Here is a 24,116-nt window from a genome sequence, read left to right on the forward strand (position 1 = left end):
CAGTAGTACTACTCCAAATCCTGAGGCAGGAGAATTCAAATTCAAGAACAGCCCAGACAACATAGCAAGACCCTGTCTCAATTAAATATGTCTTAAAAGTCCTGGTATTAGGCAGAACTGGAGTTGTGTTAGTAATATGCTTTCCTTACAAGCACAATGACTTAATTTCGGCCCTCCGAAGCCATATAACAATGCTGGGCACAGCAGTGCACATCTGTGATTCCAGTGCTGGGAGAAGTGGAGACAGGAGGATCCGTGGACTCACTTGCCAGACAGTCTAGTCTAATTAGTAAGCTTCAGGTCTACGAGAGACTCTGTCTCAAAGAAGGTAGATGGTATTTCTGAAAATGGCACTTAGCCTCTGGCCTCCACATGCACATCTGTGCAAACACACAAACACACACACAAATATTTTAAAGATGCTAGGGGTATACCTGGATAGACACTTGCCTAGCAGATCTAAGGTTCTGAATTTAATCCCCAGTACTACAAAAATTACGTGGCTTAAACAAAGAATGGCGAGGTAAGGACAAGAAGTGTCTATGAACTGCCATACCTTCACGTACAGCATCTGGGGAAAGCTCTAGACCCAAGAGAGGAGCAGCCAAGGAGGCACCCACTACGTCCTTACAGAATGCTGATACCTTTTAATTCTGCAGTCCTGAAACACAGCACAGGTTAAGAATGCATGTTGCTCCAAGTCTGCAAGACTTGCAGTGGCCTCCCTGCCTGTTCCCATCAGGAGGGGCTGTGGGCCTTCTGCTCATCTGCTGGGAGCAAAACAGCCTATACCCATGTTCCCCAGACTGCTAGGCAACCTTTTTGAAGGCACCAGAAATGCAGTTGCAGAACAAACTTCTGGTTTCAGAGAAATCACTGCCCAAGTCAGATGGGGACGAGAGTAAACCAATGAGGTGGCTGCCAGCATGAACCTGCATTCTCCACACCGAATCACAACAGAAAGGGAGGCTTTTTTTTTTCTTTACATATTTCACCATAGTCTAATGGAAGAAGAGGAACAGGGCCAAGCAGCCCAACTGCTCCCTGGCACTGGTGCCAAAAAATAGAAACAGATTTCTCGTTAGTAGAGCAAGGGAAGTTCAAAGAGCCACAGGCCCAGAGACTACGTCAGGGGCACTCCTGCCACTGGACTAGGTGGCGGTGGCTCAGACCATCTGTAAGGGCATTTCGTCCAGCCTCGGTTCTACCACTGTCTTGCAACTAAGATAACTTGTGGAGAGCTGCTCCCCCCCTCAGTCAGAAGCAGGCGGAATGAGACCAGCACTTGCGCTCCAGTGAGTGGGCACATGGCCTTGTTAAATAAGGACCGTGATGGGCGTGGCCTGCTGCTCTGCACTCCAGCATGCCTAGAGCTGACAGGAACTGCTAGTCTGCAACCTGGGCTTCCAGAAGCTACAAGTTACAAGCATCTTCGAGTGCTGTGCTTCATGGACACGCAGGGATTATCACATCCCTAATTAGCTTCACATAAGGCTAACTGACCTAATTTACCAGCAATTAAACACTCTGCAGATGCTGTGCACAAAGGCCAAGTAGATACAAAGGCAAACCAGGCTTGGCCTGTCTAAAAGGGATACAGCTTTCCCAAAAGCACCTCACAGAACAAGGGCTGATTCACATATCTTATGGTCCTAAAAGTGAGAGTTCACCAAGGTCCACAGAGCTGTGACTAACCACCAGTCAGAAGCAGTGGCCATGTATCATGTCTCATGGGATAACAAATGCTTTATGTTCGTTCCACTCCCCGTTAGTCCTGGCCTTGCTCATGGGGAATGTGTAAAGGATAAGGAACACATTTTGTAAATGAGGGGAAAGAGGTTCTGAGAGGGCAAGTCAGTTTTCCAGAACACAGAGAGTGAGTCATAATTCTACTCCCCAGGCTCTCCTGCAAGCTACCAGGCCTGATAAAGGGTTAAGCTCCAGGGCAAAGTTCACAGGACACAGCACCCCTGAACACAGTGCCTGTGGCTAGCCAGAATCAGATCTGCAAGCTACACCAGCAATCTTATTAACTTCCTGCTAAGTCCCTCTGCTCAGCCGGCTGAGCCTGTGTTGAGAAAAACGATGTATACAGCTGGGACAATGAATCCTAAAACCAACAAATTAAAGGTATGCAGGGAGCAAGTGGAGATGGGAAATTCAGTATAACAAAGTATTCTGCTGGGGAAGCTGCCAATGAGACCTGGTAGTGATCATTCATGACTCAGGGCATATGTGGAAAGACCACTGAGTGAGCTTAAACCAGTGGCACTTCACCTGATGCCACAGGAATGGGGTGGAGCCAGGTGCATAATCCCCAGAAAAGGCTAGGAGCAGCTTAAATGATAACACCCCCAAAGCTCCCTCCTCTTCCTTTCTGGTTAAGCCCCTGTGTGCCTTTTCTCATTGTCAATGTTTTGTCTACAGTAACACACAGTGCTAGGATCTGAGTTTGAATGTCCCCCACAAACTCAGGTTTTGCATGTTTGTTGCCTGGCTGACGGTACTGTTGGGGAGGTTGCAAACTCACAGAAGCAAGGGCCATGCAGCAGAAGCATACCACCAGGAGCAGGCTTGTGGAGGTTACCAGGACCCTGCTTCTAGCCTCCTTGCTTTCTGGTATAGCACCATGTGGACAGCCACAAGCTCCGACTGCAACCCGCTAATTCCCTACCCTACCTGCATCCCCTCTGAAGGGTCAACCCTCTGAAGCCTCGGTCCCAAATCAATCTTTCCTTGTACAGGTTCTTCCCCCAGGTGCTCTGTGACAGAGATGCACAGGCGGCTACCATACACAGGTTTGTCTCAGCTAACACCTGGCAGTGACAGACAATTCCTTGATGGTAAGATGACTCCATGACTACAGAGCTCTATGGGTTTACCAAAATCTACTGTACAAAGATGAGACTGACAGAGTTCATTCTTTGAATCTACTTTATTAACCCAAGCTGGGACTTAACTACTAAAAGCAAGAGATCTAGTTCTATGTACCTCTAGCGGGTGTGGCAGGGGGACGGACTAATTTTCCCCAAGTTAGAAATGAAGCAAAAAGTCCAACTTAACACTATAAGCTTCCAAACAGCAAAACAAAGTGTTTGCTATGACCATTACTAGGCACCATTAAGAAAGGCCACTGTTAACCAGAAAACACAGGACCACACACGCTCTTGCTAGCAAGTGCCAGCAAGCACCATGGCCCCTCCACACACAGAGCCCAGGGTCTCCAGGTGGCACCACTTACAGAAAGAGAGAGACAACACTCGTGGAGGCAGCGCCCAAGGATGGTATGGCTGTCAGCTCATTGTTATTGAGGTACCTGTAAGAACAAGAAGCAATTCATCACTTGGAGCATTTAAATTAGTTAAAAAATCACATACAAGAAAAATAACAAATCAGTGCTGTAGTTAACTAGAGTAAGGCTACAATGAGATGTGAGATAAAAGATATGGAATTTAGAAGCAGTTTTTAAAGAGAGACAAGCCATATAAAGTTTAAAAAACCAAAAAACAAAAAACAAAAAAAAAAAAAACAAAAACAAAAAAACCCTAACCACTTATCATACCCCTGGTAAGAAATAAACACCAAGAAATAAACATCTCTGGCTTCCTATCAAGCTCAGAGATCAGACAAACAGGAATAGTAAAAACTGGCCATGGTGAGGGTCCTAGTCAAATGTGTTCCCATGACCATCAACAGAAATGGTCTTGATGAACTAAAACAGTCACAACGGATTTGGGGGGTAGGAAGAAGAGAGTCCTTCCAGTTATTCTGGTTCTATGTCTCAGGCATGGGGCAACATGAGAATGAGGGCTGGAGCCTCTCACTCCCGGCTACGGCATTCCAGGGGCATTCAGTGTGCCTCCTCTGACGTATCAAGGGGGCTGGACTCACACCCTCATCTATTTGAGGTTCCAGCTTAGTTGGACTTTGAGGAAGCCTCTCAGTGATGTTTGAAGAAAACAAACAAAAACAAATGTACGCACTTCTGCAAACTGACATTATGAAACTCCTCTGAAGACGGGATTCACTCTACAGGATCCCCTCCCATTACAATATTCTAAATCCAGATTTCCACAGTTAATATCTTTTAACAGAAGGGAAAGCCCACAAACCAAAGCACAGCCTGCCTGTCTACAAAAGCTGTTCAACCTGGCCTCTGTACATGGGCATGCGTTTCTAAATCTGGGAAGAGAATCCCAAGTCAGATTTCCAATGTAAGCCCAAAATGCCATAAGAAACCCAGGGCACAAAGTCAAGCTTCTGGGGAGGATAAGCTAGAAAGACATAGCTTTAATAAGAGGAATTGAGGGGATAAAAATGGGCTCTCTTGTTCCCAATTTCTTAAGGGAGGTGTATCTTGCAAAAAGCATCTTATTCCATTTGAGGACAAGACCATAGAGATGACAGCTGTATTCAAACAAGTACACAGCTTGGATACTTGTGTGCAGAATATGGCTGTCTGCCATCTTTTCCGAAATGAATAGAAGGGTCGGGGCTTGAATTATCTCATCTGCTTTCTTCAGTGCCGAAGTCAGTTAGGGATGAAGCTTGGCAATTACTGACTGTGGGACACAGAATGCCTTTTTCACTAGCTCCATGACTGAAGCATCTGGCAGGGAGAAGGCAGGTCTGTATCATGTGGCCAATCCTTTCTCCACTTAAAGAGCCCTTGTTTGTGGAAATAGACAATTAATTACTTTAACAGTCTCTTATCTGACTGCCCCTTAAATCACATAGTTTCTGCTTCTCCTTATCTCTTCCTGCCCTGCCATTTCCCATCACAGTGTGGAAGTACTGAAAACTCTCATCAGTCCTAATCTCAAGCAATAAATCTTCGTAGTACCCACCAGTGTGCTGATTACTAGAAAGGACCCTCACATCTTATCAGAGCGAGAAAAACTGCTGAGAGCCTGTTGCCAACAAGTCATCCTGCGTAAGAAGTCATTTCTAAGGATTACTGACAATCAGAGGGTGGAGGTAGTAGTCAAGACAACAGTAGTGCTTTGCTAGAGACTTACTGAGGTGGGTACCACTCTAGCTTTCCCATGCATTACACCTCATCTTTAGATTCCTAGATGTAGGTCCCAGGAACATCCCAGTACAACAATGAAGCAGCCAAAACACTGAAATGTAAAGTAACTGGACCGAGGTCACCACAATACATGATAACGGCTTAGGGAGTCAAGCCTTAAGATCTAGGTTCCTAATAACTACCCATTGCTTCTTTGTAATTACAACCCAAATTCCATGTGCATTAGATAATTTCGTCCTGGCAGCAACTTTGAGTCAGATACCAGCAACTGTTGTTCCCTACATTATAGTAAGTTTAAGTCCATTTATATACCTAGCCTGGGGTCATATGACCCCACACTAGCACTTCACATGCACGACACAGCCAGGAGATGAACAAAGATGGACAAATCAAAAAAGAACATGCTCACAGACTAGGAAGCATGGGACAGGCCTGAACACTCACTATCCCTCTGGTAACACCAAGGTTGTTTTCCTTACTGCTTATCATAACTTGATTTTGAACTTGAAACAAAGAGTATGAGATTCAATGCAGGTAAACTTCAGGTGAGGAACCTGGTCTCAGGCCAGCTCTGCTATGTATATGACACATCACTTCACTTAATACATACCACAGAACTAAATGAGTGAGGCTAGCTCTTCACATCTCCATGAGCCTGCTGGAAGTGGATTATGCAGGAACAGTAGGTTGGGGCTAAAGATTAACAGGGAATTGTATGTCTTGATGAGCAGTCTCGGAGCAACAGGCTCAGTCAGAAATAGCAGGCTCTAATTTCAACAGGGCTGCCTGATTTATGGAGAGGACAATTGGAGCCCAAAGAAGAAGAACTACCCGCACAGCTAGCTAACTTTTAGAACATTTCTAAATGCTAGTTCAATGTAAGCTGCTGGCTCCATCGCTACTGGCTCCCCAGTTCGTACTGCAGGAAAGAGAATGCAATCATCAGAAGGCAAAATTGTCAGTCTCACTCTGAGACATGAAGAGCTGTTTGCCAGACTGAAATAGAGACTGATCAAAAATAGCACTGCTGGGGCACTGAAGGAAAGGAGGTGCTCTGGATGGTTAGCAGTCTCCACGAAGACAGGCATTTTAGAGGTTAAGGAAAGTGTGTGATGAAATACTTTCACTATCTAGGGTTCCACACTCTTCCATTCCTCATGCCCTGTGCTCCAGCAGCTCCCTGCTGACTCCACCCACCTACCCCCACACCCAAAACTTTACTTCCACTCAAAGCACTACAAATCTTCCTGAAATGCCTAGCTTTTATAAAACTTTTTCCTGATGATTCAGGACCAGAGCATGAATCATGGCCCAACCCTGAGTTGGTGGAGGTGTACGTAGGGTCAATGAGATACACAGACTGCCTGACCCCAGGACAGAACCTGGAGGTGGGACGCTTTCCCACTGACCCTTAAGATCAGCTGGGACACTCTGATCCTGCAGCTTTCTCTCAACGCTTCTACTTATAAGTAGCTTATTAAAGGAGTATTACACGCTGCAAGATGTGCAGTATCATAAAGGGCAGTTTGCAGTACAGCATCATCATTTATTAACGTAATCAAATTTGGCTTTAATAAACAATTTAAAACCCACCAAATGAGTAATTGGAGGCTATGGGGGTGGGGTGGGTTAGTGCCGTATTTATTTACTGAATGGCTGAAATGGACACATAACAGAGTTCCAAACACTCCAATGAAGAATATAAGGAGTATTCAGTGAAAGAGAAAGCTTCCTTACACTTCAGGCCCCTGCTCTGCCCAAGAGGAAGTTTCTGGGACAGTTATGAGAAAGTTGCATGTTTCTCTTTCACACAGACACTTACATACGACACACGCTGTTCAACACTCTTTCCCCTCAGGGATATATCACGAAGACCTTCTTTTGACCACCAGCAGAGTTTACTTACTAACTGATTTAGCCAACTGGCTCTTTGTAGACAGAGTGGCTGCTGTGGGCTATCTCCTAACAGAGATGGAGCTGCAGTTCATAGGAGTCAGGTTGAGAGTTTGGTTGGTTGTTTTTACAAGGAAAAATCCATTAGCAGAGCAAACACGGGTTTTAAATCAGGTCTTCAGGTAATGGAGAATAACACTGACACAAGATTTCCAGGAAGGTTTGATCTAGGATTCCCTGCAAATAGCAGAATCTGCTCAAGAACCTTATAGAAATATATTCAGTGCCCGTCTGTAACCTGAATGTGTCCTGGGAACCCTCAATCATCTCTAGATTACTTAGCACACCTAAGACAATGTAAACGCTCGGTAAACCATTGGATTATTATACTACATAGGACATAAGGACAAGAAACCAAGTACATCTGCAGGTGTCCCAAACAGATGCATTCTTCAACTGTCAGACCGAGGTTAGCTGAATCTACAGATGATAAATCCATGGATATGGAGAACTAGTTGCTTCAAGGTAATAATCACGTATGACAAGAAGGGCCAATGCTTAGTGTGTGCCCAGCTCTGCTCAAAGCCTGAATAACACACCAGCCCCCCAGGAGTACACTCTACTACAAATCCACCTCTAACAAAGAGACAAAGGCAGTTAGCAAGCAGCTGAGCAGGGAGTTTGGGGCATGAAGTCAGACAGCATGGATTGTTACATTACAGAGGACTTGGTTCTTCTGCTCCTTCCCAATCAAATGACCTGCAGCGTGCCATGTAACCTTGCTAGACCGTAGTTTCCTCCTTTAAGAAATGTAAATAATACAAGTACCAGAGTCACAGGGTTTGGGCAGGAGCCAGAAGAAATAAATCTAAAAGTGGGAAATACTTAGCAGTCAGTACTAAGAGCAAAAAAGCAGTCCATCCAAACATCCCTCAGTACTCCAACCTTCCTTTACATATACAACCACTGTGACCCTCCACGCGGGTGCCTGTACATGCACACCAGCAGGACGAGGGGGGGAGCAGCAGCCTGGGACAGAGCAGAGTTGAGCCATAAATACCCGAAGGCAGGGCTTCCTTGCCCTCTCCAGGAAGCATTTAGGGCACAGCAGCAGAGTAGCAAGCACTCCCAAGCCACCCGTGGTAATGTGATCCAAGGGCCTTTTCACAGAGGACTGTATAAATAGCCCTCTTATTAGAGGACTCGGTGTCCAGCACTCTGGTGGAGGCACGCCCTGGTGGGCTTTCCTCGGGGTTGTAGGCAGTGAAGACTGTGACTTGAAAGCAGCTGCACAAGGCCATGTCCTCCAGGGGCCTCCAAAGGGCTTGCTTTCTCTCTCTACCCAACCCACAACATTATGTGGTTCTAGAGCCTCCAAAATTAAACCACCACTAAGCCACAACTACTGCGCCCGCCTTTGGCTCCGAAGACCGCAAGGCCTGGGAGAACTGACCTGAGCCAAGTTCATCTGGAAGTGCTGGTGTGTTGACGGCAGGTTGTGTTCTTTTGGTTTGGGCTTTTTCCTTCCATATTCTTACTTAGCTCCCACCACTCACTGCTGGTACCTCTTGGAGTCACCAGGATTTTATACAATTCTCTTAGGGAAAGCCCTGGATCTCCACCAGTGAGAAGTTAGTGTTGCTGCTCTGGGCATGATGAATTCAAGTCACCATCTGCAGAGGTAGGAGGCCGTCCGTGGCAAGAAGTCCAACCTGTCAGCCTCAAGGATGTGTCACTAAACAACTCACTCAGCATGGGGCTGCAGAGTTCCAAAAGCAGGAAGGAATCACGATCCACCTAAGTCAGGAACTACAACAGGACTGACCATGGTCACTACATCAGGGCCACAGAAAGGGGAAAGGGAAGCCGAAGAGCCACGTCATTTGTGCAGGAACAGATCCAGAACCAGAGCCTCCAGTCCAGCTCTCTTGCTGCCCCACCAGGAGGCCTGGTGGCTACGGAGCACTGAGTGGGCTGTGGTGCAGGCCGCCTGTACTGGCTATGAGCATCAACTCTTAAGGAACCTGGGGTTGATGGAGGTCACAGCTGGGGGTCAGGGGAGTAAAACAAGAAAGAAGGAAGCCTCTATGAGCAAGGAACAGGGACGGAGGGAGATAAACACAGGAAGTGCTCTTCGGAGCACTTACCACATGCATGAATGACAGGACACAGAATACATTAACAGAATTAAAAAATATGTGTCAAAGTGAATGCAAAACACAGTCCACAATGAACAAATTTAAAAGTTTAAGACAAGATGGATTAAAAGCAGCACGACCAAGCCATTCTGGTACTGAGGCAAAAGGAAAAGCACCAGAAACATCGATTCTGTCTCGATTTAGACTTTTAATGATTTTGTTCATGTGAACTTCCTAAAACATTCACCTTGCCTTTGAAAGTATGACATCAAAATATCCATCCTCTTGGCTGGTAAGTTTTGGTGCCCTTGTGACATCAGTGCCTAAGGACAGACCCTCACTTGCCTCACCCCAGTCACAGACCTATTTCTGTATTTCATTTGACCCAGAACAGCATCTAACATAAAGCAGACATGTAAATTAGTACAAATGAAAGTCTGTGATGTCACAGGAAATACCATCATTTCAATCTCTCCCAATAATAATATCTGAGACTGACACAGAATTTGAACATATAATAATCTCAAGAGTCAACAACATCCCAGACCAAAGCAAAGCACTGAGTTATAAAGCCAACTGATTCCTGATAGACTAAGCTTATCAACCTGGATAACTAGGACTGGCTGAACTGTGTCCTCTTCCTCAAATTAGTGTGTTGAAGCACAAACCTCTAGGACATCAGAATATAGATATATTTACAAAGAGGGCTTTTAAAGACAGTGTTAAGGAGACTGAGGCTGCAGCTCCGTGGTAGAGTGTTGGGCTAGCATGGTCAAGGCTCTGTGTTCAATCTCCAGCACAATTATAGGAGAATATCATTGATGTCATATGAGTGGATCCTAAGTGATGGGACTGGTGTCTTTATAAGAGGAAATCAGGACACATCACGAGAAACCAAGGATCCATGTGCACAGAGGAAAGACCATGTGAAGACTTAGACCATGTGAAGACTTAGCAAGAGGCAACCATCCTCAAACAAAGGAAAAAGAGCACAGGAGAAGCCGGTCCTACAGGCTTGGGATCCGTCTGTGCTGTTGAAGCCAGCAGCCTGTGGGATTTGTTACTGCGGTCTTGGCCCTCTTCACATTTCATCCTCCCACCCCTGACTAACTGACCTCATGGGCAAATGAAGGGCCAACACAAGGTATTTCCAAACTCCTTCCAACTCTGATGTTTAACTCTGGAAGTCTATGCTTTGAAAAAAAGACATAAAAACCATATAGTCTGAACATGAGGATAGGGAATGCAGCTATTCTGCAAACTGTATCAGTGAATGAAGCTAAGGTTTCATTACATAAGATGCTATGATGGAACAGAAGAATAACCACAAGGACTTTTATCAATCGCCTGTAGTAAAAATACAAAGAACTTAATAACCCGATGAAATATCTCTAACAGTAGAACTTGATAATAATTTTATAGTAGTTTTATATAAATATTCATATAGAGCACAGACTATGAGTGGGCTGGGCATTGGGGGGGCAGAGACATGATGGGATGGGACTAGAATGGGAGGATCAGGTGGTAGGGGGAGATGCGGTTGAGGGAGAGAATGTAGGGAGAGACAGCTACGATTAAGGGGCACTCGAGGGGAAGTATGGGAACCTAGTGCAGTGGAAACATCCTAAAATATATGAAAGTGAGCCTAATAAAGTCTCCAAATAATGAGGGGAAAATTTAAATTACGTATTTTTAAATGTGAGGATTAGTAGGTAAGCCAGTTATAAAACTATAAACACCTGTAACTCTAAGCACTCAGGAGGCTGAGGCAGGAGGATTGTAACTTTGAGACCTGCCTAGGTTACACAGCAAGAACTTGTCTCAAAAAACAAACAAACAAACAAACAAACAAACAAAAACCCACAGAAAAACTGAAATATACATTTTGATTCTAAAACTATGTGCATAAATGTATGTAGTTTGCAGAAAATAATCACAGTGGCTGGCTCTGTGCAACTAACATGAAATTTCTGTCAAGTTGCTACAGAGCTAAAATTCCTGATAATCCCAGTGCATGTATCAAAGCAGAACTCATTACAATAAGAAAAAAATGACTATCCAAGCAGTGGTGGCAACACGTTTAATCCCAGCATTAGGGAGGCAGAGGCAGGCGGATCTCCATGAGTTCAAGGTCTACAGAGCTAGTTCCTGGATAGTCAGAGCTACACAAAGAAACTCTGTCTCAAAAACAAACAAACAAACAAACAAAAAAGAATGACTGGGGACTGCATTAAAGAATGCTCCAAGAGGTAGCCAGCCTGATGTTTAATGGCAGCGATGCTTGGCTCGCGAGGAGGTACAGGGAAGGTGAGCCTCTATTGCCCATGCTTTTATGTCAGATTCATGGGAAACACAGACGGTGGGCTGGCACCAGGTATCACCACTGACTAAACTATTCCATCTCTGTGGGACCTGTGAGAAAGTACCAGGACAACATTAGTACCAATTAAGTACCAATCAGTGAACAGGGCTTTCCATCGAAGGGCACTCTCTTACACAACCATCAGGTAACCATGATTTTCAGTATGCCTATTGGCACTACAGCATGCCCTTCATAGAAAACAGGGGCTGCTGTTAGTCGGGCAGTGGTGGCACACGCCTTTAATCCCACACTTGAGAGGCAGAGCCAGGTGGATCTCTGTGAGTTCAAGGCCAGCCTGGTCTACAGAGCGAGATCCAGGACAGGCACCAAAATTACAGAGAGAAACCCTATCTCAAAAAAAAAAAAAGACGAAGACGAAGGAGGAGGAGGAGGAGGAGGAGGAGGAGGAGGAGGAGGAAGAAGAAGAAGAAAGAAGGAAGAAGGAAGAAGGAAGAAGGAAGAAGGAAGAAGGAAGAAGGAAGAAGGAAGAAGGAAGAAGGAAGAAGGAAGAAGGAAGAAGGAAGAAGGAAGAAGGAAGAAGGAAGAAGGAAGAAGGAAGAAGGAGGAAGGAGGAAGGAGGAAGGAGGAAGAAGGAAGAAGGAAGAAGAAGAAGAAGAAGAAGAAGAAGAAGAAGAAGAAGAAGAAGAAGAAGAAGAAGAAGAAGAAGAAGAAGAAGAAGAAGAAGAAGAAGAAAAAGGGAAAAAAGCACAGGGGCTGTGGCAAAGGGAAAGAAATTTAATATGGCACCACTTTATCTACAAGGGCTACACTCCTCGGCCCGCAAGGATACCTGGAACCCCACATATAGTCTTTTTCCATATGTAAGTTGTAGTAAGAGAACGACAATACTTAAAAGGATATTTACAAAATAAAATGTATGTGAATTCAATCTCTTACACCAAATCTTATTGTATTTTCATCTTTTCACTTAAAGGACCTACTTCAGAGCTTCTTTTTGGCATGTCCCATTGTCAATAACACCAATTCTGTGATTTGGGACCATTACTAGGGAAAACTGGCATTACTTAACATAAGCACCACAATGCCATGGCTGACAATCTGATAACTGGGCCAGTGGCATGGATACTGTACACAGTCTGGACAAATGGATGATTTGTGACCTGGGCAAAAAAACCCGCAAGACTCCACTGCACTGCTCATAATGAGTGCAACTCCAGCTGTCAACTGCTTACTTCTGGAATTTTCTACTTTGAATTTTTGGTTGACTGTGGGTAACTAAAACCATGGGTAACTAAACTTTTAACAACTAAAAAGAGGGATCATCCTAGTGCCATTTGTCAGTAAAGACCCATATGCAAATGTCCCTTCCTATAAGCTGAGACCACCCACCCAGGAGAGTGAGAACAGTACAATATTCAAGGATCCCAGATCTTTCTGCCCTCCATCCCTATAGGTTTAGGGGAACACTCACACTTCCTGCAGATTCGTCAAGTCCTTAAAACCGTCAGAGTCAATTTCGGAGAGTCTGTTATAACTCAGGTTTCTGATAAAAGAAAGAGAAAGTGAAAAACAATAAATTAATAGTTGACATTGCATCAGAGACTAAGAAACCTTTCCTCACTCACCAAGTCCCTCAAAAGAAACCCATTCCCTCTGCCTAGTGACCTCCCGTCCTGTTCACTGTTTAGTAACACACACTGAGCTTTGTAAACACACCTCTCCTCCTCACCTGCTTCAGTGCACACAGAAGGAACACACAGAGCACAGCTGGGAACCCACACTGCTGAGTGGACTCACGCAGACTTCAACAGGCCCAACTGGCTACCTAACACTTGAAAAACTAAGGTAGGCCAGTCCTAGTCCAAATGCTTTGTTCTGTGTCAGGTCCAGGGCCATCTAGATTTTCAAATTACATTTACTGGGACTAGAGAGGTGGCTCAGCAGTTAAGAGTACTTACTGCTCTTGCAGAGGACCTGAGTTCAGTAGCCAGCACCTACAAGGCTTACAACTGTAACTCAGTTCCAGAGGACCTGACACTCTCTTCTGATATTTGCAGGCTCATACACACACACAATGCATATACATATACTCAGGTACACACACATATAAAATAAATATTTTTAATTACATTTATTATTTGTGTGTGTGTAGGTCAGAGCCAACCGTGTGCACCTTTAACACTGCCACCCTTTAACACAGTTCCTCATGCTGTGGTGGCCCCCAACCATAAAATTATTTTTGTTGCTACTTCATAATTGTAATTTTGCTATTGTTATGAATCATACTGTAAACATCTGTGTTTTCAGACTGTCTTAGATGACCCCTGAGAAAGGGTCACTCGACATCCCCCGCATTGTGACCCACTGCTGCTCTAAGCCACACACTCCTATTGTTATTTTGAGAGAGGGTTTCCCTATGTTGCCCTTGCTGGTCTGGAAATTGCTATATAGACCAGGCTGGCCCAATAACTCAAGAGATCAGCCTGCCTGCCTCTGCTAGGGAGCGTACCATCAAGCCTGGCCTTAATGACTTTTTAAAAATTAATGTTTAACTAAAGTATCAACATCAAGAACTAGTTACAGAAAAAAGAGATCAGGTTGTCAGCACTTGATATTGTAAGCCAGCAGTTCTCCACCAAGAGTGATTTCACACACACACACACACACACACACACACACGCATACACACACACACACACACACATACACACACACATACACACACACACACACACACACATGCACACACGCACGCACATGCACACACGCAGAGCAATGTCTAGAGATATGCTCAGCTGTCAGCACTGGTGGAAGGCGGCACTAAGACCTTGTGGTTTAGAGCTGCGTATACGCTCAAACATCCTGCCACACCAAGCAGCCGGCGTCCCACAGCCAGGCATCCAGCACCTCAGGGTCAGTACTTGGTCTAAACAAGAATTTAAGATTAACTTTAAAAGTTCGGGAGAATAGACAAAGTTCAAGTGGCGTTTAGAAAATGAACACTACAGGATTCAGAATAGTAAGGCTGTGTATGAACACAGGATGCCTACCACCAATGAACACAATTAGGAATGACAATCAAAAGAGAGGGGAGCCAACCGGTAGGGATGTATGTTGGGGATAACCCCATCAGGGAAGCCACAGAGGTACTGTATTCAGATAACAGCACCCATCCTGTCCAGAACTGGGCCTCTCTCCCTGGCACTGCCAAGCTATACAGCCTTCGCTGCAGACAGAGCAGGTTTGGCAATGTTCACTCAGCTGAGCTTCTTTAAGCACAGGCTGAGCACAGCCAGCCTGATCCATCACAGACAGAAGCCACTGGAGGGATCAAGATGAGCTTTCCCTGCCGCAAGGCCACGCGGCCCCGCGTGTGGGGAGAGGGTGACACGTCTCATCTTGGCTATTAGTTCCATCGACATTAATGCCAATTAACAAGACTACCAATCATAAATGGCAACTATCTTTTAAACTTACTCCAGAGACATTTCAATCAATACTACCCTAGAGCTGATAGCCATTTCACTGTGAACTCAGAGACATTCATCTAAATAAAAGTCAAACTGCACTTGAAACTAATAGCCCATCTGTGCTCATGGCACAGTCTGAATTAAAAGCAATTTGTCCAGAGATTAAGTTACCATAAAGATTGAAGGTGGTAATTTTTAAACCACACACTGAAGTCAAGTATGAGCTTGACTATGCTTGGGAGGTATTTATTAATGAGTATGGAGACATTAACTGCTTAGACCTGGGAAAGGAAATCCAGTTTGAGAGAATTCCCTACATAGTAAAAGGGCTGACTGGACTATCGTTTTCTGCTGTGATGAGATTATCCAAAAGGGTATGGGGATACTGTCTTAGGCCCAATAACTCAAGAGATCAGCCTGCCTGCCTCTGCTAGGGAGCGTACCATCAAGCCTGTCTTGGGGGGTAAAGATAACACAAAGCTTACATCATCACAGGGAACTGGCATGGGCACACTGAAGAGAATTTAATAAAAGCTCTCAGAAGCCAGAGCAGGTAGACGAGCAAGCAGACTAGGTGGCTGATGGACCGAGACTAACATGGAAGCCTGCCCACCTACCTACCCATGCAGGCACCAGAGACAAGGGCCAGTGCTAACACCAGGCTAGGCTTTCCAAAGAAGTTCAAAATCTGAATTCTTATGAGAAAACCTTTTCAGTTCCAAAAACAAAAACAAAAAAAGTTACCAAGGACAGGTAAAACAAAATCTCTGCTAGCCACCCCTGGCCTGAGGAGCACAGGTTTCTGCTGGGACCTGGACTCCTGGCTCCTGAAGCTACAGGTTCAGAAGGCAACCCCCAGGGGAGGGGCTGGGCTCAGCAGGCTTGCTACAGCTCCCTGATGGCTTTGTTTTGAACATTCTACGATAAAAACCATGTCTCTCCTTTCCCACCCCTCACATGTCCATTTAAAGCCATACGCCCACTGCTTTCAGAAATGCTCATCAGGTCTGCCTAGAGGAGACTGAGAAAACAACTTTTCCGGACACACTGTAATCCAGAGCTGGGAAGCATTTTGGGACTTGATACCAAGGTGACAGCAAGCAACTCCAAGGACAAGACACCAAGTGTGCTAGCCCTCACTGGGTCAGCCTGGGTAGCCACTGAACCGGAAAAGCCACAGAGCAACACAAGTGCCCAGGGACTGCCTAGAAAGGGCCACTCTCCCATGGCACCATGGGCAGCACACAGCGAAGGTGCTACAGCTCTCAGCCACTGTCCCTAGGCAGAGCTGTTCTAGCGTTTAAGTTTGAAAATGGTCCTGAATCCCTGAAGAAACTGTGCGACCTCAAATGCATTACCAGGAAAAGGGGGAAACAGCGTAATTCCTCTGTGAAAATATATCAAGGAATAAAATAATAATAGACATCAGCCAAATACAAATTCCCAACACTACTTGTTGACTGTTGTAAAATGTATGAAACATAAAATTTAACATTTAACCATTTGTAAGTTGCTGCTCAGTGAATACACATACACATACACTCAGACACATCCATCACCACCACCAGTATCAACTTTTTCACCATAAGATCCCCAATTCCAATCTGCCCTGGATATGCCAACCATCACTCTTCTCTAGGTACCACGTGTCAGTGGGATCGTAAGACCTTCTGTTTCTGGCTTACTTCAATGGACACAATGCTTTCAAGGCTATAGATGAATCTCATCACAGATGCCAAAGTTGTCACTGCTTTTGATGGCTGAATAATACTTGGTATAAACAGCCTACATTTTGCTTATCTACTGACTGCAGACAGACATTTAGCTTGTTTCTAGTTTTGGTTGCTATAAATAAAGCAATTATGAGCACCAGGTATTTTTTTTTAACCGACTTAAAAAAAATTAACAGTCTTTTTAACCCTTTGCCTTCTATACTTACTAACACTCATTTTTCAACATTAAAGGAAATAAACTTAGCCCAAGAAGCCAGCAGAAAAGAGTATGAATTTTTATTTCCACCCCGAGAACAGTGAAAGGGTTAACTCCTGAAAACCATTCCTCCAGGTGGCAGCTGACGTGCGCACATCTAAAGCATCCCACTTATTTCAGAGAGCACGGCTGCCCCTTCCTGCCTGACATGTGAATGGGTCTTCAGTGGAGGGTTCAGATTTTCCTGTCAAAACAATCCATCTGTCAGCAGGACACACACTGTCAAAAGTATTTCTGGACCTTTAGGGAGCAAAGAGCCCTCACAAGGAAAGAAACCTCTGAGAATTTAGTCTCTGCCAACTGCAGCTTTCACTGAGCATCATCACAACACAAATCGCCCCTGTTCTTGCACAAAGAGCATGCAGATCTTCGAACAATTGAGCCCGGCCACAGAGACTTTTTCAGCTAATCTGCTGAAAGATGGCCGTGCGGCCCACCGTTGGCAGAACACACAGGAGGCAGGGCTGCAGAGAGCAGCTCAGGTTTTATTCAGGCGTGTCTGAAAAGCACACGGTTTAACAGGACACGACAACGCTGTGCTCACTAAGCATGTTTCCCAACAAGCTCCCCTCCCTGAGCCAGACAATTTCAATAGCTGAGAAATCGCTACCACCATGTACACCCAAACTAACCGTGTGGCCTTGTATTGAAACTACTTAATATATCAGAAAGTATGAGCTCAGCTCCTTATCACATTAACTGTATTCCCAGCACTCAATAGACACATGTGCACTGCGTGGAGGAGGGGCACTTCAGTTGTTGCTGAAATTTCTGTTGCACTGCATGGGAATGAACCATAAGCAAGCAATGCTTCTAAATCATTAGCCAATCAGCGAATAGTCCCCGTGAAAAGGCAGCTACAAAAGAAAGATGGATGCTCAAAGTTAATCTCAGGGGCTCAGGGGGAGTGCTTGCCTGGCATGTGTGAGGCCCTGGGTTTGATCCCCAACACCAAGCAGTATGATACTGATATCAATTCAGGGCTGTGGGGGTACTCGTTGGGAGAGTGCTTGCATAGTACTCAGAAGATCCTGGGCTTGATCCCCAGCGCTACAAATCTGTTCCCTAATAGCACAAGAGCTTTGTTTAAAATGTACAGGGATATGAACGCATGAATCCAAGTCTTTCTTTTTCCTTTTCTTGAGACAGGGTCTTAGGTAATGTAATTCAGGCTGGCCTCAGTGCACTGAACAGCTGAGAATGACCTTGAACTCCTGATCTTCCTGCACCTCTTTCTTAAGTGTCAGGTTTTGGGTTATGCACCACCAGCCTGGCTCCCAAGTTCTTCCCCAGCAAGTTCTTAACTATCTCAGCAGGAAAGGAACAGTGGAAAGCTCAAGTCCCTTGGAAGGAAGGTGATTCTAATAAAAACTGCTCCAGTGTAATGCTATAGGCTTAATCGGTATTTACATAATCTGAGTAGCACCTTCCTGGATTATAGCCTGAACCACATGTTACAGACTTGGCAAGCATTCTTCCCCATTGGCGAACAATAATCCATTGACTTCTGGGAAGCTGAGTGACAAAAAGTGCCACTTACATTTTGAGTAAGCTGTGGTGAGGAGGTTTACCCCACTTTACTAGACAACACAGCGGGGAGAGTTCATCCCCCACACAAGCCTCTGCAGGCAAACTCACAGTGAAGCACAGCAAAAGGCTTTTCCGGTTCTCAACGTGAACAGACCGGAATTCCAAGCAGAAGGAACTGGTCCTAAATCTGTGACAAGCACTCCCCACAGAGCGAGGTTTCCCTACGCAGTTTGGCTTCCAAGTGAATCTACTGCCCGTTACTCAGCCCTGGCTAGGCTCCTGGACAGCACTGAAGTTTTCGTAGTTTAAGCTTTCAGATGTTTGCTAAACTGAGTAACAGAGCAAGAGGGGGCAGGGGGTGCGAAGGTTATAGGCAACCCAACGGCCAGCTTCGGAGCACCAGCCAGTCCCCAGGGCTAGTGCGGGAAAATCATTTTTCACGATACTTCATGCTCTGGCCATTCATCTCGTCTTCAACCTCAGAACTTGCAATGTTTGTCACCCATTAAAGAGGAAATTGCCTGCTGGGAGCCAGGAAAGCAGCATTGGTCCTTTCAAGAACTCTAAAGTATAAGAACTGTTCAAGCCCTTTGAGGCCCAAGCATTTAGGATGTTTCTTCTGTGTTTGTACCTTCTGGGGAATCACATGTCACACAGCAATCTCCAATGAAATCACTGTTGTGGCTCCGACATCAATTTGCCAGGATTGTGAATGTACGAAATGCTTTAAATCCAAGACATCACATGTCCTTTATCTCTTTTTCCAATGTAGATACTTTCCCAAACCCACACTGAAGGGTCTGTTAATACACATTATATTAAGTGTTAACAATATGATTGCAATTAAGCTAGAACCATCGGTCTGGAGTCCACACCCAAGGGCTCTCACACAGAACATCCTTGCTTTTAAATAAGCCACAGTCACATACTCCCAAGTGGAGGTTTAGCAATGGAATACCTTCTGTGAATTAGAAAATAGGAAGTGAATACTGTCCCAACAAAATACATGTAGCTCATTTTGTGTTTCTGGTTAATTCGACTTCAGAAAGGCAGTCATGGGTTGCGATTATTTCCAATTCTAAAAATACTACTCAGACCATCCTCCCTGAGAATAAGGGAGGTCTAAGAGGTGACTCAAAAGAGAAGTGAACACAGCCATAACAGCACAGCCATATAAGGATAAAGCTCACCCACTCCTCTGTAAATCAATTCAATTCATTAGTGTGAGTCTCTGGGTTTTGTTTTGTTTTGTTTTTTAAAGACAGTGTTTCATGTGGCCCAAACTGGCCCTGAAAGTGCTATATCCAAAGACAACCTTGAACTTCCTGTCTCTCCCTCCCAAGACCTGGGATGACAGACATGTTTCACCACACCTGTTTTATGTAGTGCTATGGATCAAACCCACGGCTCAATGCTTGCTAGGCGAGCACTCTACCAAGTAGCATCTACAGGCGGGAGCCTCTGAATCCCAATGCCAACTCATGCTGCCTCTATGACCTCAGAAGGCCCTGTATGTACTCTGTCCTAAAAGTATACACATCATCCCCACGGTTACTCTGATAGAGACATACGTCCTTTTCCTCTAGTACCCAATAATAGTCAAATTCAACAAATGTTTGAGCATATGCCTATCATAAGACTTTCTGCAATATATTCTAATTACACATGTACATATACATAAATATACATATACATGGGACTGAAGAGATGACTTAGCAGTTAAGACCACTGACTGTTCTTCCAGATGATCTGGGTTCAATTCCCAGAACTCACATAGCAGGTCACAACCATTTGTAACTCAAGCTCTAAGAATGTGGCTCTTTCTCCCGCCTCGGGGGACATCACACACACATGGGGCGCACTGACATACATGCAGACAAAACATCTGTACACATAAGGTAACTTTTAAACGAACAAACAAATCCTGATAAAATTAGGACAAGATGTTCTCTGTTGCCTGAAGATTACAACTTACTGGTTAGGTAGGACTCCTAACCAAATATTCACAACCAAATGGCTCTCAGAAAGTATCTCACAGTAGCAGACTGAAAGTTGCATGCTGGTAGACCTTGAACCAAAGTTGGGCTGCCGAGAAACGTGCCTATTTCTGATTGAACAGTGTTTGGAAAAATGATTCCAAGCACCCACATGGTAGCTCATAACCATTTGTAAAGGTTCCAGAGGGATCTGACACCCTCTTCTGGCCTCCACTGGCACTGCATGGGGTACACAGGTGTAAGAAAAATACCTGAACTCATAAATAGAAATAAATAAATGTACACACACACACACACACACACACACACACACACACACACACACACACACAAACAAAAACAACAACCCTAAAGTTTTTACCAATGAGTGTGCTGCAGCTTCTCTTGGACGTTTCTGTACCAACAGGCTACGTGTATTTTATAACAGTTTACTGACCACAGACCTCACCACTCTTGCTGACTGACACCCTCTACACTCCATCTGCTTGGCCCCTTCTTGAATCCAGCACCCTTATGATGGGTACATAAAGCCCAGAAGCACCCAGGACAAGGTAGATCTGCTATGGTGGGAAAGCTAAGCCAGAAAGAGGAGTTGAGAGGAAGTTGGATTCTGGGGAAGGGGACTAGAGGAGCAAAGATACCACGGAGTAAAAAGTAAAGCAACCGTAAAATGGCCAAACGATCAGGACCTGGGTAAGGAAGGGGCAAAGTGGCGAAGGGGGAGCCCGGAGCTTCCTGGCCCACTCAACAAGCAGGTGAGTCAATGGTTATACTGGTCTCAGAATGTCAATCACTGGACCATTGAGGTCCTTTCCACAAAAACAGAATTAGCTCCTTGTTCCTCCAGGAAACACTTTAACCTAAAGCATCATGACACCTGACATGTGTTCCTGCCATCACTGCAGACCGTCAGCATCTGCTTTCGGCATCAGACTTTACAACAGGAGATTCTAGGATCTGTTTTCCTTACAAAATCTTTGCTTGGACAAAGAAAGAAGCAGTAGGTACATTTATTTTATTATTTAAGCATCCTTGGTGGAGGCTGACATTGAGAAGAAGCCCACAATTTTCCTATAATAGTCATTTGTTAACACAGTCCGTACACCATTAACCCCTGCAGAGAATTAATTCAATGATGAAGGTGCACGCCAGCCCATGATTGCTGTGTTTGGTGGATACTTTCTAAGCAAAAGGCATTCCTTTGAGCAGGGAATGGTTGCCTGCCACAGGCCTGACCATCCCACAAAGCTACCACCAGAGGAGCATCCCCATGACCACCAAAGTGGGATGAGGTACTGAGGGCCACCATTGACTTTACCATTAGAGAAGGGCTTCACACAGACTTAGAAATGGGAGTGAGAGGGAAGCAGGGTCACAGGCCCAGCCCCTCCGAATTGCCCTTTCCCTATCCTGTCAGCTCTGTGGAAGAGCCGCATACTCACACTTCCAGAGTCTAAGTTCTACAGGGCTTTGAAACGTCATCACTTGCACTACAGTCACCCGTGGGCCCCAGCCTGCCTGGTATAGCATAAAGTGTGGATCTACCTCAGAGCTAGGCACTTTATCAGCTCAAGATGGCCACCAGACCTGAGGACAGAGTGTCCACTTCTGGCGACTTACTCTGAAGTGAGTAATGCTCCTGGGGAGAGCGTGGAGGAGGAGTCTTCCAAATGCTCTACTGAAGCAGGAAATGGAACTTTTGCCTCCGGAGCAACAAAAATCAGGTGGGCAAAAGGGACAGGAAATGAGGAATGGGTGAGACTGAGAAATAAAAAAAAAGTATTCATCTATTAAATTAATCTGGAATCCTGTGTTCTCTGAGTGCTTTGGTAAGTTCACCGAATGTGCACTCTTGGGAGATGGGTTTCCTACAGAGCCATCCACTGTAAGAGTGTTTCCTGTGCTGCTCACAGGACAGCTGTAAAATTCCCTCAGTTGGGGTGTGCACTAGAAGATGGAAGCTGGCTGGCTCCCCTATGGACACTTCAAATGGGTCACAGAATCTAGTTGTCAAGTCTGGCAGAACCACTGCCCACAGCAGCGCTGTGACCAAGCTCCTGCTCCAGCACCTGAAATGATTCTCTACTGGTGCCCAGAGACTCACATCTGTGTGTTTACGGTAAGAGCCGTGAGAGGACAACTGCTTAAGAATACCATCTCAGCACAGCTCCAGGAGGAGTACTCCTGCACAGGGTGGCCACGTCCCACGCCTGTCTTTCTGGCAGAAGGTATAAACATACATTAAGAATTAAGGCTCCATGATTCATTACTTCCTCTGAGTACAACAGGCATACATCAAAACAAACAAACAAAACTTCTCAATCTGGGCCACCCATCACACACCATCCTAATTTCCAGTTTTCTAGAACCAGGAAATGACAGATATTTTGTATGCTCTCCACACACACACAAGTCTAACTCTACCTCCTAACATAAACCAATCGGGGAAAATATTAGTACAAAACTTCCTATCACAGAAATGAATGGAAAAAAAATTCAATACTGACTCACTTCTTGACATGTAATTATGGAGTTATTGGTATTTATTTATTCATTTATTCATTGGTTTTCTTTCAGGTCAGGGTTTCTGTGTGTAGCCTTGGTTGTCCTGAACTCACTCTGTAGACCAGGCTGACCTCTAACTCAGAGATTCCCCCTGCCTCTGCCTCCCAAGTGCTAGGATTAAAGATGTGCACCACCACTGCCCAACTATTTAGTTTTATTTTATTTGATGCATGTTTTGACTACATGTACATATGTGCCCACAGATGTAAAAAGAGGATGTTAGATGCCCTGGAACTGTTGTTACAGACAGCTGTAAGCTACCATGTGGGTACTGGGAATTAAGTCTAGGTCCTCTGGAAGAGCCCAGTACTCTTAACCATTGAGCCATCTCTTCAGCCTCTTCTCATGTTTGAAGTAGTTAGAGGGATAATCCTAGGCAAATATGTTCTGGTTTACAAAGGAACAGTGTATAATATGCTGCCTATCTTCCTCCACTACAAGGGAGGAAGAAGGAAATGAAAGTGGTTTGTTTTAAACAAATACAATTGTACAAACAGCAGCTCACCTTAGTGTTATCAGTACTCTTTCCTCTCACTACCATATAAAAAGCTTTACTAGGCAAATGACATAAGTGAGTGTAACAACTTTACCATGCTGCAACTTCTCATTAAAAAAAAAAAAAAATTTTTTTTTTCCGAGTGGACGATCAGCTTCCATTGCATACATGTGTCTTTGAATTTTCAACTAAAATCACATCCACTGCTTGCTATTATTTTTATTTGATGTCACTATGAGTCTTTATGAAGTCCAAGCATCCAGAATCTTTAATCCAAATATAAAAGCCCACATTTACTGTAATTTACCATGATGTACCGCATTATTCATGGACTTAAGTGTAATATACCTGCAAACATTATTTCCTAGGTCAACAGCCTCTTTCTTGCTGATCCCAAACTTGAAATTGAAGATTACTCAAATGCAGAAAGCAGAAACCCAGAAGTAAATCAACCAAATGAGAAAACTGAAGAGACTCAAAACTCCGCAAGCACCTATCTTCTTCATCTCAGGGAGGCACGGGAGTATCTAGCTGAATATTTTAATGAAGACACAGTTCTAAGAGGTCAGCTGCATGGCCAGCAGTTAACAACTTTATTAACTAGCTGACAGACATGGGATTTCATTCTGTCCAGTTTTCCAGGGGACTTTTTAAAATTTATGTGTACTATGAAATGCCTAGCT

General features: G+C 44.7%; 1 protein-coding gene across 2 annotated transcripts in view; it reads right to left on the reverse strand.

Moving 5' to 3' along the window:
* Window positions 1-24,116, reverse strand: part of Lrig1 (leucine rich repeats and immunoglobulin like domains 1) — a 102,822-nt gene that overhangs the window by 51,287 nt on the left and 27,419 nt on the right. For both annotated transcript variants that reach the window (XM_006972595.4, XM_076567425.1), the window contains exons 2-3: window positions 12,858-12,929; window positions 3,242-3,316 (exon numbers count right to left, since the gene is read on the reverse strand). In XM_006972595.4, the coding sequence (XP_006972657.2) occupies window positions 3,242-3,316; window positions 12,858-12,929 (147 nt within the window). The remainder of the gene's footprint in view (window positions 1-3,241; window positions 3,317-12,857; window positions 12,930-24,116) is intronic.

Source organism: Peromyscus maniculatus, chromosome 3 (genome assembly GCF_049852395.1).
Source record: "Peromyscus maniculatus bairdii isolate BWxNUB_F1_BW_parent chromosome 3, HU_Pman_BW_mat_3.1, whole genome shotgun sequence".
NCBI classification, from domain to species: Eukaryota; Metazoa; Chordata; class Mammalia; order Rodentia; family Cricetidae; genus Peromyscus; species Peromyscus maniculatus.